This window comes from Microcaecilia unicolor, chromosome 7 (assembly GCF_901765095.1).
Source record: "Microcaecilia unicolor chromosome 7, aMicUni1.1, whole genome shotgun sequence".
Taxonomy (NCBI): Eukaryota; Metazoa; Chordata; class Amphibia; order Gymnophiona; family Siphonopidae; genus Microcaecilia; species Microcaecilia unicolor.
The window spans coordinates 33,865,930-33,883,542 of NC_044037.1; the positions used below are offsets into that span (position 1 = coordinate 33,865,930).

Genomic DNA, 17,613 nt, shown 5'->3' on the forward strand with positions numbered 1-17,613 from the left:
AAGAAATATTACCTAGAGGAGAGAGAGCCTAAAGTATCACAGCCAGGATAAGCGTTAGCAATCAAGAACTTTTACAGCAATAATTCTTTAGCAGAAATAAACTCTGTTAACTTCCCTGGATCAAAAAAATATATAATTCACTGCATTCAAAGAAACATAACATTTATAAGGAAATTTTAACATAAAGGATCCTCCTATACGGAGAACCCTCTCTTTTAACATCAAAAACTCTTTTCTTCTTCTTTGAGTTTCTCTGCAGAAATCCGGAAATATCTGTATTTTTGATCCAAGAAGGTAAAATTATGTATAATCATACCTGATAATTTTCTTTCCATTAATCATAGCTGATCAATCCATAGACTGGTGGGTTGTGTCCATCTACCAGCAGGTGGAGATAGAGAGCAAACTTTTGCCTCCCTATATGTGGTCATGTGCTGCCGGAAACTCCTCAGTATGTCGATATCAAAGCTCCATCCGCAGGACTCAGCACTTAGAGAATTACACCCACGAAGGGACACTCTGCCCAGCTCACCACCGCCGAAACGGGGGAGGGGAATTAACCCAGCTCATCCCCACACAAGTGGGGGAGGGGAATCCGTCCAGCTCATCCCCGCGGAGCGGGGGAGGGACACCACACCCGCCGATGCGGGGGGATCTGGCTTATCCTGCAACCGCAACCGCGGGAGGAGCTGACTGACCCTAACACCGCCGAAGCGGGAGGGGTACAAAGCTGCCCTACAGCCGCACGAAGCGGGAGGGAGTGCCGGCAGAATTTATGTCTCAATCCAGCCCCGTAAAACGGAGGGGAGAGGAATGCAGCAGCTCACTGTAACACAAAGTCGTCTCAACTCTTGAAGAATCCAAGTGAAAGAAGAACTTGAACACGAAGTCCTCCTGAAGTAACTGAAGGCTAAACTTGAACCTAAAATTCAACCAGAATATAAACAGTACAGATATCTGGGAGGGGCTATGGATTGATCAGCTATGATTAATGGAAAGAAAATTATCAGGTATGATTATACATAATTTTACCTTCCATATCATCAAGCTGATCAATCCATAGACTGGTGGGATGTACCGAAGCAGTACTCACCCAGGGCGGGACATAGAAATCCCTGACCTCAACACTGAAGCTCCAAACCGGGCCTCCGCCCGTGCAGCCACAGTCAACGGTAATGCTTGGAGAATGTATGAGCCGAAGCCCACGTTGCCGCCTTGCATATCTCTTCCAAGGAGACGGATCCGGCCTCTGCCATCGAGGCCGCCTGAGCTCTCGTGGAGTGAGCCTTCAGCTGGATAGGCGGCACCTTCCCCGCGGCCACATAAGCCGCTGCAATGGCTTCCTGGACCCATCTTGCCACTGTAGGCTTAGCAGCCTGCAGACCCTTACGAGGACCTGCAAACAGGACAAACAGATGATCCGATTTCCGGAAATCATTGGTCACTTCCAAGTATCTGATGATGACTCGTCTCACATCCAGATATTCAAGAGCGGAGTACTCCTCGGGTAGTCCTCCCTACAAAAGGAAGGGAGACAGAGCTGCTGATTCACATGGAAGCGAGAACCAATCTTGGGCAGGAAGGAAGGCACTGTGCGAATAGTCACTCCTGCCTCAGTGCACTGCAGAAAAGGCTCTCGACATGAGAGCGCCTGGAGCTCGGAAACTCTTCTGTCTGAAGTGATAGCCACCAAAAAGACTGCTTTCAACGTCAGGTCTTTCAGAGATGCCCTCGACAAGGGTTCCAAAGGCGGCTTCTGCAATGCTCTTAGCACCAGGTTGAGATTCCACGCAGGCACCACTGAGTGCAGAGGAGGGCGCAGGTGATTAACTCCCTTGAGAAAGCGCACCACATCTGGCTGCGAAGCCAGGGAAGCACCCTTCAGGCGGCCCCTGAAGCAAGCCAGAGCCGCTACCTGGACTTTAAGGGAACTGAGCGACAGGCCTTTCTCCAGACCTTCTTGCAGGAACGCCAACACTGAAGAAATTGGAGCAGTGAAGGGAGAAAGTGAGCCTGCTTCACACCATGCTGCAAAGATACGCCAAACCCTGGCGTAAGCAGTAGAAGTAGAGCGCTTCCTCACTCTCAGCATAGTGGCGATGACCTTGTCTGAAAAGCCCTTCTTCCTCAGACGCTGCCGCTCAATAGCCAGGCCGTAAGACCAAAGGGAGAGGGATCCTCCATCACCACGGGACCCTGATGTAACAGGCCCTGCTCCACTGACAGCCGCAGAGGATCGTCGACTGAGAGCCTGAACAAGTCCGCATACCAGGGACGTCTGGGCCAATCCGGACCCACCAGGATTACCCTGCCGGGATGCTTTGCCACCCGGTCTAGCACCCTGCCCAACATGGGCCAGGGCGGGAACACATAGAGGAGCTCTTGTGTCGGCCACCGTTGGAGAAGAGCATCTACTCCCAGGGATCGAGGGTCCCGTCCTCTGCTGAAAAAGCGCGGCACTTGGCCATTGGCAGATGACGCCATCAGATCTAGGCTCGGCTGGCCCCAGCGCTTCGTGATGTCCAAGAACGCCTGAGCAGATAGTTGCCACTCTCCGGGCTCCAAGGTATGGCGACTGAGAAAGTCCGCCTTGACATTCATGACTCCGGCAATGTGGGCCGCTGAAAGCTGCTCCAGGTTCGCTTCCGCCCACTGGCAAAGACTCATAGCCTCCTTGGCTAGAGGGGCGCTCTGGTACCTCCCTGGCGGTTGATATAGGCCACAGCCGTGGCATTGTCCGACAGGACCCGTACAGGCTTCAACACGAGTACCGGGATGAACTCCAATAACACCAAGCGAATGGCTCTGAGTTCCAGGAGGTTGATAGACCACTTGCCTCTGCAGGAGACTAGAGCCCCTGCGCTGTCCTTCCCAAGCAGTGGGCTCCCCAGCCCATCAAAGAGGCGTCTGTTGTGACGACAATCCACTCCGGGGTCACCAGAGGCAATCCTGCAGACAACTTGTCTGTCTGCGTCCACCAGCTCAGCGCCTTGCGCACTGCTGGGTCTACGGGAAGGCGCACAGCATAATCCTCCGACATCGGAGTCCAGCGCAGCAGCAGAGATAGCTGTAGTGGTCTCATATGAGCCCTGGCCCAGGGCACTACTTCCATCGTGGCAGTCATAGAGCCCAACAGCTGCACGTAGTCCCAAGCCCGAATAGGAGAGGCTACTAGGAACTAGTCCACCTGAGCCTGAAGCTTGACAATCCGATTGTCTGGCAGGAACACTCTGCCCACTTGGGTGTCGAATCGAACTCCCAGATACACCAGGGACTGAGTCGGGCGCAGCTGGCTCTTCTTCCAGTTGATGATCCATCCCAGGGAGCTCAAAAGAGCAACTACCCTGTCCATAGCTTTGCCGCACTCTGCATAAGAGGGGGCTCGGATCAACCAGTCGTCCAGATAAGGATGGACTTGTACTCCTTCCTTTAGCAGGAAGGCCGCTATGACCCCCATTACTTTGGAAAAGGTCCGCGGAGCAGTAGCCAACCCGAAAGGGAGGGCTCTGAACTGGAAGTGTCGTCTCAGGACTGTAAAACGCAGAAAGCGTTGGAGAGGAGGCCAGATGGGAATATGCAGGTACGCTTCCTTGATGTCCAAGGAAGCCAAGAACTCTCCTGCCTTCACTGCCGCTATAACAGAGCGGAGAGTCTCCATGCGAAAGTGCCTCACTTTCCAGGCCCGATTGACCCCTTTGAGGTCGAGGATAGGCCGGACAGAACCTCCTTTCTTTGGAACCACAAAGTAAATGGAGTAACGTCCCTTGCCAATCTGATTTTTTGGCACCGGAACGACCGCACCCAGGCGGATCAGGTTGTCCAAGGTCTGCTGCACTACCACAGCTTGACCGGAGACTTGCAGGGAGAGAGTACAAACCCGTCTCTTAAGGGTTGGCAGAACTCTAGCTTGTAGCCGTCTCTGATGACTTCCAGCACCCACGCGTCTGAAGTTATAGTGGTCCACTCGCCCAGAAACGAGGACAGCCGTCCTCCAATCTGCACTGGGGCGTGGACCAAGGCCCCGTCATTGGGTACGAGACCCTGGGGGAGGACCGGAGGGAGCACCTCCGGGACGGCGGTCTCTGCGAAAGGAATGCTGCTTGGGGGAGAAATTCCTCTTGAAGGAAGAGGGGGCAGAGGAACCCGACTTGCCCGGGCGGTATGGAGGTATCGGGACGAGTACTAACCCGAGCCCTGACCTCTGGTAATTTCTTGCCCTTAGACGTGCCGAGATCGGTCACGATTTTGTCCAGCTCGACCCCAAAGAGCAGCTTGCCTTTAAAAGGCAATCTAGCCAGGCGGGATTTAGAGGCGTGGTCAGCAGACCAATGTTTCAGCCAAAGCCACCGCCGTGCAGAGACTGTCTGAGCCATGCCTTTAGCTGAGGCTCTCCAGACATCATACAGCAAGTCTGCCAAATAGGCTAAGCCCGATTCCAGGGCCGGCCAATCAGCCCTCAAGGAATGATCCGAGGGGGAAGCCCGCTGCACCATAGTCCGGCACGCCCTGGCCACATAGGAGCCGCAAACTGAGGCCTGCAAACTTAAAGCAGCTGCCTCCAAGGACGACCTTAAGGCCGCCTCCAATCTTCTGTCTTGGGCGTCCTTTAGGGCCGTGCCACCTTCCACCGGCAACGCCGTTTTCTTAGTCACCGCAGTGATTAAAGAATCCACGGTAGGCCACAGATAGGCCTCACGTTCACTCACAGCCAAAGGATAGAGGCGGGACATAGCCCTAGCCACTTTAAGGCTCGTTTCCGGGACATCCCATTGAGCCGCAATTAAGGTGTGCATGGCATCATGCACGTGGAAGGTTCTAGGCGGGCGCTTCGTCCCCAGCATAATGGCAGAGCCAACAGGGGCTGAGGGAGAGACGTCCTCCGGAGAGGAAATCTTCAAAGTGTCCATGGCCTGTAACAACAGGTTGGGCAAATCCTCTGGGCTAAAAAGCCGCGCTGCAGAGGGGTCATCCGCTCCATCCGAGCGGGGATCTATCTCCTCCAAGGAATCCGCAAAGGATCGTTGGGAGACCTCAGACACGCTGCCCTCATCTACATCGGAGGAGACAAAAGTCCTCCAAGGCCTGGAAATCAACCCGAGGGCGTTTACCTCTGGGAACCTCAACCTCTTTATCAGAAGAGGGAGCAGGGGCAGCGTTTTGCATGAGGAAAGCCTGATGCAGCAGCAAAACAAACTCGGGGGAGAAACCCCCCAGACTGTGCACTTCCGCAGCCTGGGCAACAGCCCTAGACGCACTCTCAACCGGCGCTCGCAATAGCGGGGGAGAGACATGCTGCGCATCCAAAATGGCGTCCGGCGCGAACTCCGTGAAGGAGCCGCGCGGGAAGAACGGCGCTTAACTTTAGCCGCTTTTGTGCCGTCGCCCAAATTAAGGGCGTTCATGGCATTAATGTCTCCAACCTCAAGGGCGGCCCCGAAGAAGCCGTCCGAGCCGCGTGGCCGGCCAAGATGGCGGAGGCGAGGAGCGGGGGATGGGCGTTTATGGCGGGAAAAAAACCGCCACGCCGGAGGAACGACCGGGACATTCATCGGTCACTAAACTATCACCCATCAAGGGCGAATCAGGTTGTAAAACCCCCGCATCCCCTCTAGAAGCGCTCCAGCGATCCGGGGAGCGACCCTTTGCGCCCTCGCCCTCCGACGCCATTGCCACGAGGAGAAGAATCGGGGAACCCCCTGCCCGCTATAAAAAGGTAAAATTACCTGCTTGCCGCTCCGAGCTGTAACGAACTGGTGTCCCAGTGAGTAGCTGCAATGAACGTTTAAAGAAACGTCGAATTAAACGCCTTTAAAGACGTTTAAAAATATTTTTTTTTTTTTTTTTTTTTAAACGGAGCCAGCGGGAGGGGGGAGAAAAGGAGGGACCTGGCACCACCAGGTTTGCACTTGCTCAAAAGAGCCCTCAACCCCAGGCCTCAACAAAACCTAAGGATTAGGCTTGGAGGCCTAGCCAGAGCTGCTGCTGTGTGTGACCACCACCTGCTGAGATAGAGAACATACTGCGGAGTTTCCGGCAGCACATGACCACATATAGGGAGGCAAAAGTTTGCTCTCTATCTCCACCTGCTGGTAGATGGACACAACCCACCAGTCTATGGATTGATCAGCTTGATGATATGGAAATGGGGAGTTCATGTGTCGGAAGTTTAAATATATTATTTTGATCTAATTGTAAGGCAAATGTAACTAGCAGTGTAGTTCTTTCAGTCACTACTTCCAGAGAATGTTCTAGAAACTCTGTCAATTTTACACCAGCCTGAGGTTTAATAGGCAATTTACTCATGCCAGCACCTGAAATATACTGTGTCTTGGTAATAGGTGGAATTCTCTCTGAAGGGATACGTAATACCTCTGTAAAATATTTTTTAACCATCTCTAAAAGCCAGGATAAGAGGAGTTTTAGGGAAATTAAGAAATTGTAAATTATTCTCTCTGATCTGGTTTTCTAAGTATTCTATTTTTCATTGCTAGAAGTTACTATTCTTTATCAACATTAACGTTGAGGTATTCACTGCTACTAAGTCTTTATCAAAATTCTCCATTTTGATCTTCTGTTCGGCAATTTCAGACTTTACCACACTTTGAGCTTGCTTTAGTTCAGTCACATCTCCCCTCAAAATACCTGAAATTTGCTGTAAGTTGGTGTTAAGGCCTTGTATTGCTTCCCATAGAAGTTCAAGTATAACAGTCGATGGTTTAATCAACACTCCAAAATTCAATGAGGATTCGCCAGGCTTTCCTTCAGACAGCGAACCTGTCTGAGCTGTTGTTCTCACCGGTGTTGAAGAGGCAACGGGGTCTCCACTCACATCCGCAGGGAACCGACTTCCGGACTCAGCGAGACGCTCCCGCGTTGTCTCCGCTTCTCCTCCCAGTCTTGGGGGGACTGTTATCTGGGGAGGGCTCAACAAAACTCCCTCTACGCTCTGGCCTCCAAGATCTCCCGGACCTCCAGAAATGATACCTCCGGTTCCCAGTACTCGAAGACCTGATTCCTGCAACGTCATCTGGCGCAACGGAGGGGGATCTGCCCTGCCCGTGGAGGTAGGCAAACTGGGCTTCCCTTTCCTCTTACCAATTAGGGTTCCAGGAAACTCAATTGCACAAACTCCGAGTAGGTTTCAGGAGCTCCCACGAGTGCGTCTGCTCACGCCGCCATCTTGGGTCGAATTCGCTGCCTTAGAATTTAACGTAGCTAGTTGAAAGGCAAGCTTCAAGGAAGCCTCAAGCTTGCAGTCATGCACATCCTTTAATGCAGTACCACCTTCAGAAGGGATAGTGGTATATTTAGTAACTGCTGTAATAAGGGCATACACCTTAGGCAGAGCAAACTGCTCTAAATCAGATGGCAGAAGGGGGGTATAATTTGGACATAGCGCAAGCCAACCGGAGGTTAGAATCAGGGGTCTCCCACTGAGCTGCAATAAGCTCCTGCATAGCCTCATGAATATGGAAAGATACAGGAGGTCTCTTAGTACCTTACATAATAGATGTAGCAGGATCAGAGGACTGAGAAGCAGAGGAAGAAATGTTTAAAGCCTACATAGATTTTGTAATCAACAGAAGCAAATCCACAGTCAAAAACAACCTAGCTACAGTAGGATCATCACCCCCGTCCGCCTCTGAAATGTCCAACTCAGGACCATCAGCAGAACTAGGACAGTCAGAATACACAGATAAAGCCTCTTCTGAGTCCTGGGGAGGAACACTCTGCAAATCCTGCAAAACAGAAAAAGTTTTCATTTCTTAGGAAGCTACTCCTCAAAAGCAACATGACGGAAAGGCGAGGCTGCTTGAGTTGACTTTAATAAAAAGGCCCGATGTAATAAAAGAACAAATTCAGGTAAAAATGGCAGGGCAGAGACTTCTAACCCTATAAAACCAACATCCTGGGACACGGTAACAGGCGAGGAACCAGCTGACAAAATGGCCACCAAAGCCTTGCAGAGCGCAGGAGCCACTGGCGCTGAGCCCACCATCGAAGAGTGGCCAGATTGAACTCCCAGAGACGGAGTACTTCATGTCCACAGAAGTAAAGCAAAGCTTACAAGAAACGATAGCCGAGAGCTTACCCGCCGCAGCACGCACAAGACTTAATAGGCTCAGACAGAAATAATAAATATATTCACAGAAAATAGTCAGGTGACCTCCAAGGGACTGAAGCCCCACAATCTTCCCACAGCAAAAGAGCTCTCAAAAAGAACCGCAGTGGCTGGATTAGTTTTTTTTTTTTTTTTTTTTTTTTTTAAGACAGAGGCAGGAGAAAAAGAGAAGGGAAGTACGAGATAAAGAGATAGAAAGTGGCAACGGGGGGAGTAGGGAGGGACCTAGACCACTAGGTTTACACCTGGGGCACAGAATATTCTCAACCCCAAACTCAACTGAACCTTCAAGCAGGATAGGAGGCCACACCAATCACCACAGCACACAGGAGCTGCTATCCCACTTGCTGGAGATAAAGAATACTGGCTTGGTTGCTAAGCGCGGGAGCTTATGAGGCACAACTCATTAGAGTTCTCTATCTCCACCTCCTGGCAGACGGTCACAACCCATTTGTCTGGACTTATCCTTGGGACGTTAATGTAAATACATATCCCTTTGATATTCTTTTATCTTTTCAAGGATCCATCTCAAATCTGATGTCTCTTGTTCTTCGCCCTTTCTGGAATTAGAAAAGGTTCAAAGAAGAGCAGCCACAATGATAAAGGGAATGGAACTCCTCTCAAATGAGGAAAGGCTAAAGAGGCTGGGGCTCTTCAGCTTGGAAAAGAGATATGACTGAAGTCTACAAATCCTGAGTGGTGTACAACAAGCAGAAGTGAATTGAAGGGGACACTCAAAGTTACATGGAAATAGGAAATATTTTTTCACTCAACAAATAGGTAAGCTCTGGTGGTTACTGCACCAGTCTTGACATCCAGAGGTGGTCAGTTCAAATCCCACTGCTGCTCCTTGTGATCTTGGGCAAGTCACTTAACCCTCCATTGCCTCAGGTACAAGCTTAGATTGTGAGCCCTCCTGGGACAGAGAAATATCCAGTGTACCTGAATGTAACTCACCTTGATCTACTACTGAAAAAGGTGTGATCAAAATCCAAATAAATAAATAAATAAATAAATGTAGTAACAGCAGCGTATCTGGGTTCAAAACAGGTCTGAACAAGTTCCAGGAGGAAGAGTCCATAGTCTGCTATTGAGACAGACACGGGGAAGTCACTGCTTGCCCTGGGATTAGCAGCACAGAACGTTGCTACCTTTTGGGATTTGACAGGTAATTATGACTTAGGTTGGCCACTGTTGGAAACAAGATACTGCGCTAGATGGACTGTTGGTCTGACCCAGTATGGCTGTTCTTATGTTCAGGCAGTTCTTGTTCCAAGTATGGTTGATCTCACTGAATGATCCTGTTGATTTGATCTCACATGCTGACTGTGCAATAAATGTACACAGTTAGATCATTTTACTTCAGCACTGGTATCAAGACAGATCTTTTCCAGCCATAATACTGTATCAAAACAGTACAACCAAGAAGTGAAGTAAGACACAAAAAGGAGTGAAGGGGGCAAATTTTCTTGGAGACCCAACACAGGCCATATTTTAGTGTACACCTGCGTCAGCGGTTGTCGAATAACTTGATCCAAAATTCAATATGAATGTCTAAACCACACAGAAAATAGTATCGATCTGTCTTACTTGGAGACCTACTAACAAACTTCACGTGGAAAGAAAATATCTTCAAGCCATCACAGCACAATTCACATTACACGCATGCTCCCATTCACACTCCTAATCATGGCCAGAAAACAGGTTTCACCCCCTTCAAGGGAAAATTCTATGTTCAGTAACCCAGCCAGTGAGACTGAGTTAGCTGCCAAGAAACTTCTTCCAGCAGCGAGCGTGAGAGGGAACACAGTTTTCCAGGCTGCAATAAATATGTGTTTCCCATGTACAGTGTTTTGTAAATACTAACTAGCCACTAATGAAACTGCAGCATGCTACTATAAGTTTAAAAAAAATATGGACACTCCTTTAAGTGCTTAGAAAAAATAAATCAATATTTACATTCCTAGTACTATATAAGCGCAAAATATAAGGGACATATAGTTTTCCCACTTACTTGTAAAGCCTTTAGATTAACTGGCATTACTGCTTAGGAAAATGTGACACATTCTAACATTTATAACAATAAAGCACAAAAGTAAATTCAGTAAATACAGCATGATTATATAGGTTTCTATAGTATACTCAGAAGGCACTCCATACTTGAAAAAAAAAATCTTTATTTTACCTGTATTGTGGGTTTCGAGCCCACACTCCAGTTCCCACAGAAGCCCCAACTATGACCATTAACTTCCATAGCCATATCGGAGCAAACACAGCCCAGAAACTCCACTGTATAATACCATCCAAACGGAGAGACAAGAGAACAGAAAACAGCAACAGGCAGGCATAAATAAGAAATTTGCTAAAAGAGAAGGAAAAAAATATGCATTAATTTCATTTGCTAGATCTGTGCCCCCCACATAAACACTTTATGAAAGTCATAAATTTGCAGCATCAAAATTACCTATTGGAGTAGAGAAAAGGGGAAAGAACGGAAGAGGGAGAGGCTTCTTGAAAGATTAGATCACATGAAAAGAGAAGAGTGAGGGCAAGAGAAAAAGAACAGTGGAAAAGTAACAAGCCACCCAAAAAAGGATAGGCCAATATTCAAGTGCAGCAGTCAGTTTTTTTTTTTAATAACTTTATTTTTGATCATTATTATGAAAAATACATGATTTGTTCAACCACAACACTTCACACAATCAGAAATCCAGAAAATCCTTCCCAATCCCTCTAGCCTCTCCCCTCGCCACACAGGCAAGATCCAAGCTCCTCCCACTGGAGCCCAGTGTTCACTCTTCAGAACAGGAAGCTCCCCTGCCCCCCCCCCCCCCAACAACAAAAACTCCAATCCCTTGGCTTACTAAGGACTCCAAGAATGGGCCCGGAACCCCAGATGATCACCATTAGTGATAAGTGTCCCAAGTTTTATGAAAAGTAAGCATGCAGTATAGCAGTAAGCTTAGTCATTTCATAAATATAATCAATTTTTCATGGACCTTGTCCACAGGGGGTGTTAATGGCTGTTTCCAAGCGGCCGTTAATAAAGTTTGCTCGTCATAAAAGGGCTAGTAGCTAGTTTGTTGTTACTTTTTGACTCCCACAGGCTTAAAATGGAGCAAACAATATTCCACCTGAACTGGATAGGCCACCTGAAGAATCTGCTGTAAAGTATGAATTTTGGTAGTCCAAAAATGCTGTATCACTAAACACATTTCACCAGATATGATACATGTCCCCCTGTTGCCTACAATTTCTCCAACAATTCCCAGTGCCCATCTTAAATACCCAGGCAAGGCAACAGGGGATATAGTACCAATGATATAAAATTTTGTAACAGTTTTCCATTAAGCTACTGTAGTGCTTTATTTTTAAACACCAGTTGTAATGTTTAAATAATTTTATGTATATTCAGTACTGCTACCCACAGAAGTGCTACTATATACATATACTCAGTGTTGCCAAGTACCAGTACTAAACAGATAGCCAGTGATAGCCACCATTCATACAGCTGTGCTTAAATTTAGGACAGCCTGTTTGCTGACCTAATCTGAATAGTTATTCAAATAGCAGCTGGAAGTCTGCAGACTAAGCTGGAATGCCCATGCTCCGCTGATACTAGCTAGATAGAGCTGAGGTAGTTTGTAAGAATTTTCAGAGGCACTATATAACACTGCTGAAAAAGTCATAGATATAGAATTATCCCCTCCGGATTCTGTATAAGTCACCCAAAACTGCATATAAACTAACTAGCCTTTGAGCCCGTAAAAACGGGCTATTATAGGAAGGGGGGGTTGAAAGGCCCGCCCCCGCCGCCGAGTTCGCCGCTGCCCCCCCCCCCCCCCCCCCCCTCCGAGCCGTCACCACCCATCTTTCACCCGGCCGGGCCCTCGCTCCGCTATTGAAACAGCGAGGGTCCGGAAACGCAGCACTGAGCTCTGCTGAGCTGCCGACGTCGGCCTTCGTTCTTCTTCTCTGCCTGTCCCGCCCTCGTGTGACGTAACGTCGTCGAGGGCGGGACAGAGGCAGAGAAGAAGAAGGAAGAGCGATGTCGGGAGCTCAGCAGAGCTCAGTGCTGCGTTCCCGGACCCTCGCTGTTTCAATAGTGGAGCGAGGGCCCAACCGGGTAGAAGGTGGGTGGCGGCAGCGGCGACTCGGGTGGGGGGAGCATTAGACGGCGGTGTCCCTCCCTCAGAAATGCGCAGTACAGACCCTCTGTGTTCTGCCCCCCGTCATCACGTATTGACGCGGGGGTGGGGCAGAGAAGGTCTCTACTGCGCATTTGCGAGTGAGTACGGTCACTCGCCGTTTATATGTTTGATAATAAGTCAATTAGGTGCTACCAATTATTGGTGTTAACAAGCAGTTAATTGGCAGTAATTAGTTGTTATGCATGGATCTGCCCTATGCCCCATTCTATAACATGTGCACCTAAATTATACAGCTTACAACACCAAGGTGGCATGACCATGGGAGGGACAAGGGCACTCCTGGAAATTAGGCATGATGTTATAGAATACCTGCATTTGCACGCCCCACTGCCATCACTTGGGCACGAGCGTTCACACCAGCCTTTGGTAAGCACAAATGCTCATGCCAAAAGCTAGTATTCTATGAATGATGCTCCAGCAGAACATCCGTTACAGAATACTAGGTTAGCGCAATCATCTCAGCGCCTAACTTTGGGAGCCTTTTACGGATCTAGCCCTATACGGGAAAGTGCTCTAACAGTGCACCTACATGCCATAGATTATCTTCTAGATTGTAAGCTCTTTGAGCAGGGACTGTCTTCTGTGTATGGTGTACAGCGCTGCATATGCCTTGTAGCGCTATAGAAATGATAAGTAGATAGATAGATTATTATACCGTTCTATAAATTACACAGAGTCCTGCCCAGACTCTGCCTTCATGTACACCTAGCTGTAAAATACACAAAATATAAGGCAGAATTTGTAGATTTCTGTGTGTATGTGCACACTTACATGCATATTTGCCATTATTCTAATCATTTACATGCATAATCAGCATTTAAATATTAGCACCCACTTTATATACTTGTCCCCATAAAAGGCAATACTATAAAGAGGTGCCTTCTTTTCTTTACAGAATACTGCACTGAAAAGCCAGAACACAGTAGCTCAAATTTTTGTCAAAACAAAGCTAACTAGCCAGATGTACTGCAGTTACTATGCATTTCTTAATATGGAAGCCATTTAACATTTGGATGCATTTTCAAGCCATAACAAAAGTGCAAAACACAGCATCTGTTGATAAATGAGAAATAAGCTAGAAGACAGTACTGTATTAATTTTGGTCAAGAATTACATCATGGGGATTCATTTCTCTCATATTTACATTCTCAGCAGTTACTGTGTTTTGGTTTTTTAGAGCAGAATACTAGCACAGCAAATACATGCAAATAATTTAGGTTTGACTCCTTATACCAGCCACACAACTTTTTTTTTTTTGTTACATTTGTGCCCCGCGCTTTCCCACTCATGGCAGCCTCAATGCGGCTTACATGGGGCAATGGAGGGTTAAGTGACTTGCCCAGAGTCACAAGGAGCTGCCTGTGCCTGAAGTGGGAATCGAACTCAGTTCCTCAGTTCCCCAGGACCAAAGTCCACCACCCTAACTACTAGGCCACTCCTCCACTGTTGCTACTGTTTGAGATTCTACATGGAATGTTGCTATTCCACTAGCAACATTCCATGTAGAAGTCGGCCCTTGCAGATCACCAATGTGGCCGTGCAGGCTTCTACATGGAATGTTTCTAGTGGAATAGCAATATTCCATGTAGAATCTCAAATAGTAGCAACATTCCATGTATAATCTCCAATAGTATCTATTTTATTTTTGTTACATTTGTACCCTGCGCTTTCCCACTCATGGCAGGCTCAATGCGGCTTACATGGGGCAATGGAGGGTTAAGTGACTTGCCCAGAGTCACAAGGAGCTGCCTGTGCCTGAAGTGGGAATCGAATTCAGTTCCTCAGGACCAAAGTCCACCACCCTAACCACTAGGCCACTCCTCCACTGTTGCTACTATTTGAGATTCTACATGGAATGTTGCTATTCCACTAGCAACATTCCATGTAGAAGTCAGCCCTTGCAGATCACCAATGTGGCCGCGCAGGCTTCTGCTTCTGTGAGTCTGACGTCCTGCAAACAGAAGCCTGCGCAGCCTTCTACATGTAATGTTGCTAGTGGAATAGCAACATTCCATGTAGAATCTCCAATAGTATCTATTTTATTTTTGTTACATTTGTACCCCACGCTTTCTCACTCATGGCAGGCTCAATGCGGCTTACATGGGGCAATGGAGGGTTAAGTGACTTGCCCAATCACAAGGAGCTGCCTGTGCCTGAAGTGGGAATTGAACTCAGTTCCTCAATTCCCCAGGACCAAAGTCCACCACCCTAACCACTAAGCCACTCCTCCGCTTAGACTGCTACAAAAACATGCATAGATTACAGTATTCTATAATTTACGTGCATAACTATGCTCCATCCATATGTACATCCACCTTCAAACCACACACCACTGCATTAGTTGCATTTAACAGGATAGCACATAGCCAGAATATTGGCATTAATCATGTATGTGCACACATATGCATGTACATGTTGTTATTCTGGTACCTAAATGTTGGTGTCCTCTTTATAGCATTACCTCCATAGCAGCTATTGCTATATGGATAAATGCTTTTGAATATCAGACCAATGTGTAAGTGAAAAAAAAATCAGCATAACAAATGAATAACTGACATTTGAGAAAGAATTTAAAAAAATAAGTTTTGAAAAGAAAGACAAAACATTCAAAATTAGGTTAACCGAGCTGGCAGTGACTGGAATAGTGAAGCAAAAAACAATTCTATTTTATTTTTTATGTTTCAAGTAGGACATTCCTTTGCATTCATTGTGCTGAAAAAGTATTTGAGGCAGCACTAGCCACAGAACATATTTGTGACATAGTTTAACATTCAGAGGAAGTGAAACAATTTGGAATCAGACTGAATAATTTTCAGCTCCTAAACTAAGCCTCTCCACAGAAGCAGGTCAGGTCAGGTCAGAGGAAGCCTCCAGAGCATGGAGCATATAGACAGTGCTGTGCTGCCACTGCTGTCTAAACAACTTTGAAGGTACATGGCAGCGAGCAAGGGAGAGAACTGCAGAGAGAGATGCCGACTGTGCTGCTGACAGGGGTGGGAGCGGAGGGAGAGAATGATGTTGAACCCCGGGGGGGGGGGGGGGAGAGAGACAGACAGACACAGAGCAGAAATAAGATTCTGGCAAGTTGGACCCAAAGGGGGGGGGGGGGGGGGGGGTGAAAAAGAGGAAAGAGAAGGATAGATGTTGCATTGGGGGGTGGGGAACACAGATGGACACAGGGCAAAAATAAGATGCTGGCTCCGGAGGGGTGAAAAGAGGGAAGAGAGAAGGATAGATGCTGGACCGGGTGGGGGAGGGGTAACAGGAGAGGGAAGGAGAGATGGACACAGGGCAGAAATAAGATGCTGGCAGGTTGGACCTGGGGGGGGGGGGGGAAAAAGAGGGAAGAGAGAAGGATAGATGTTGGACTGTGGGGGGGGGGGGGGGGGGAGAGACAGATGGACACAGGGCACAAATACTACTACTAGCAGGCTGGACACAGTGTGGGGGAAGATGCTGGCAGGCTGGACACCACGATGAATCACATTTAAAATTTTTAATCGAAATGCAGCACTATCGTATAGGCCTCTATCATAGCTACTCTCAGCCATCTGTTCTCCAAGAAGAAGAGACCTAACCCTCCTTAGCTGTTCACTATAGGGGCAGCTGTTCCATGCCCTTTATGATTTTCACCCTTCTCTAGTTCTGCTGTGATGGCACCAGACATTATGATGGTCTGTATTATTCTCCATTCCTTTTCTAATAAGACTTAGCATTCTATTTGCTTTTTTGACTGCAATAGCAACTGAGCAGAGGATTTCAACACATTTTCCATGGGTAAGAAAGCAAGAAGGCAATCGGTCCACAATATCCACCGTAGAACAAAAGACAAAGAGCAGGCCTTGCTGAAGAAAATGCAGTCTCTATTAATGCTCCCAGGATACACTCTCAAATGCCCGACATGGCCATGTTTCACCTAGAATGCAGGCTGCATCAGGGGCATACAATATAAGCTGGTGCAAATCTAAACACTCCACTAACATGAATCAGTGTGTATCTTTCATGGTCCGTTTGGAACAGTGAAAATGGATCCAGGAAGATACACACTGATCCATGTTGGTGGAGTGTTTAGATTTGCACCAGTAGATATTGTATGCCCCTGACGCAGCCTGCATTTTAGGCGAAACATGGACATGTCGGGCATTTCAGAGGTTATCCTGGGAGCATTAATAGAGACTGCATTTTCTTCAGCAAGGTCTGCTCTTTGTCTTTTGTTCTATGGTGGGTATTGTGGACCGACTGCCAATGCAATTGAATCAACAGTGGAGTAGACCTTCCAAAGCGTGGCACATGCAGGACTAACCTGGACAAAGCATTCTGGGCAGTTTGAAGCTTCCTTAAAATACGCTCTTTGCAACCAGCATAGATTGATTATTGTAATTCTAATTGGGCCAGGACTAGAAGATTGGACAAGTAACCTGAAAATATCTACTGAAAAAAACGGAAAATGGTCTGATTTGCTTCAGCTTCCAAAGTACCTTAAAAGATTTAGTGACTACAGAGGACACCCGAGATTCAAAGGATAAGTGCCGATAACAACAACCCCCAATATTTTAAGAGTGGTTTTCAAAGGATAAGTAATGCAGTCAATGATAAAATTGCCACAGGGACCATCATGGTCAAGCGGATTGGTTAATACCAAACATTAAGTCATATCCCAATTTAATTTAAGCCTAAATTCAGAGGCCCAGGAATCCATTAAGTCAAGGCCCGATTTAATTCTATGGAGAATTCCATGGATGTCACCTCGAAAGGGGATGTAAATAGTGACATCATTAGCATAAATAAAAAGAATAGAATCCCATAGACTTGAGTTTCCCCCCTTGCGGAGACCTTGACTTTAGAAAACCCCGAAACCAGGATATGACTTTCCCACAAAGCCCAAACTGGTCTAATAAATTTAACAGGACTCCATGATCCACCACCACAAAGGCACAGACATCTTGCATTGCATAACTAGAACCTTGTTCCCCAAGCGTATTTCTTTCCTAAAGTCAGAAACTAAAGTGGCTAGGACTGTCTCAGTACTATAGCACAGCCTGAAGCCAGACTGGGACGCTTGAAGCAAGCAAAAGGTGGAGAGGTAGTCAGTGAGCTGGGCAGTAACAATTCCTTCCATCACCTTGGCTAATAAGGGTATGGAAGCAACTGATCTGTGGTTGGGAATATCACTCAACGAGCTCAAAGGATTCTTAGGTATAGGGGTTAATACAACAGAACCCTTCTCAACTGGGAAGAGGCCTTGAGTGAACAAGAAAGATATATGCTATGAAGTTCAAT

The 17,613-nt window shown here is 47.4% G+C and overlaps 1 protein-coding gene across 2 annotated transcripts in view; it reads right to left on the bottom strand.

Annotated features, from left to right (window-relative positions):
- TMEM185A (transmembrane protein 185A) overlaps positions 1–17,613 on the bottom strand; it is a 48,222-nt gene that overhangs the window by 26,101 nt on the left and 4,508 nt on the right. For both annotated transcript variants that reach the window (XM_030210383.1, XM_030210384.1), the window contains exon 2: positions 10,308–10,484. In XM_030210383.1, coding sequence (XP_030066243.1) covers positions 10,308–10,484 — 177 coding nt within the window. The remainder of the gene's footprint in view (positions 1–10,307; positions 10,485–17,613) is intronic.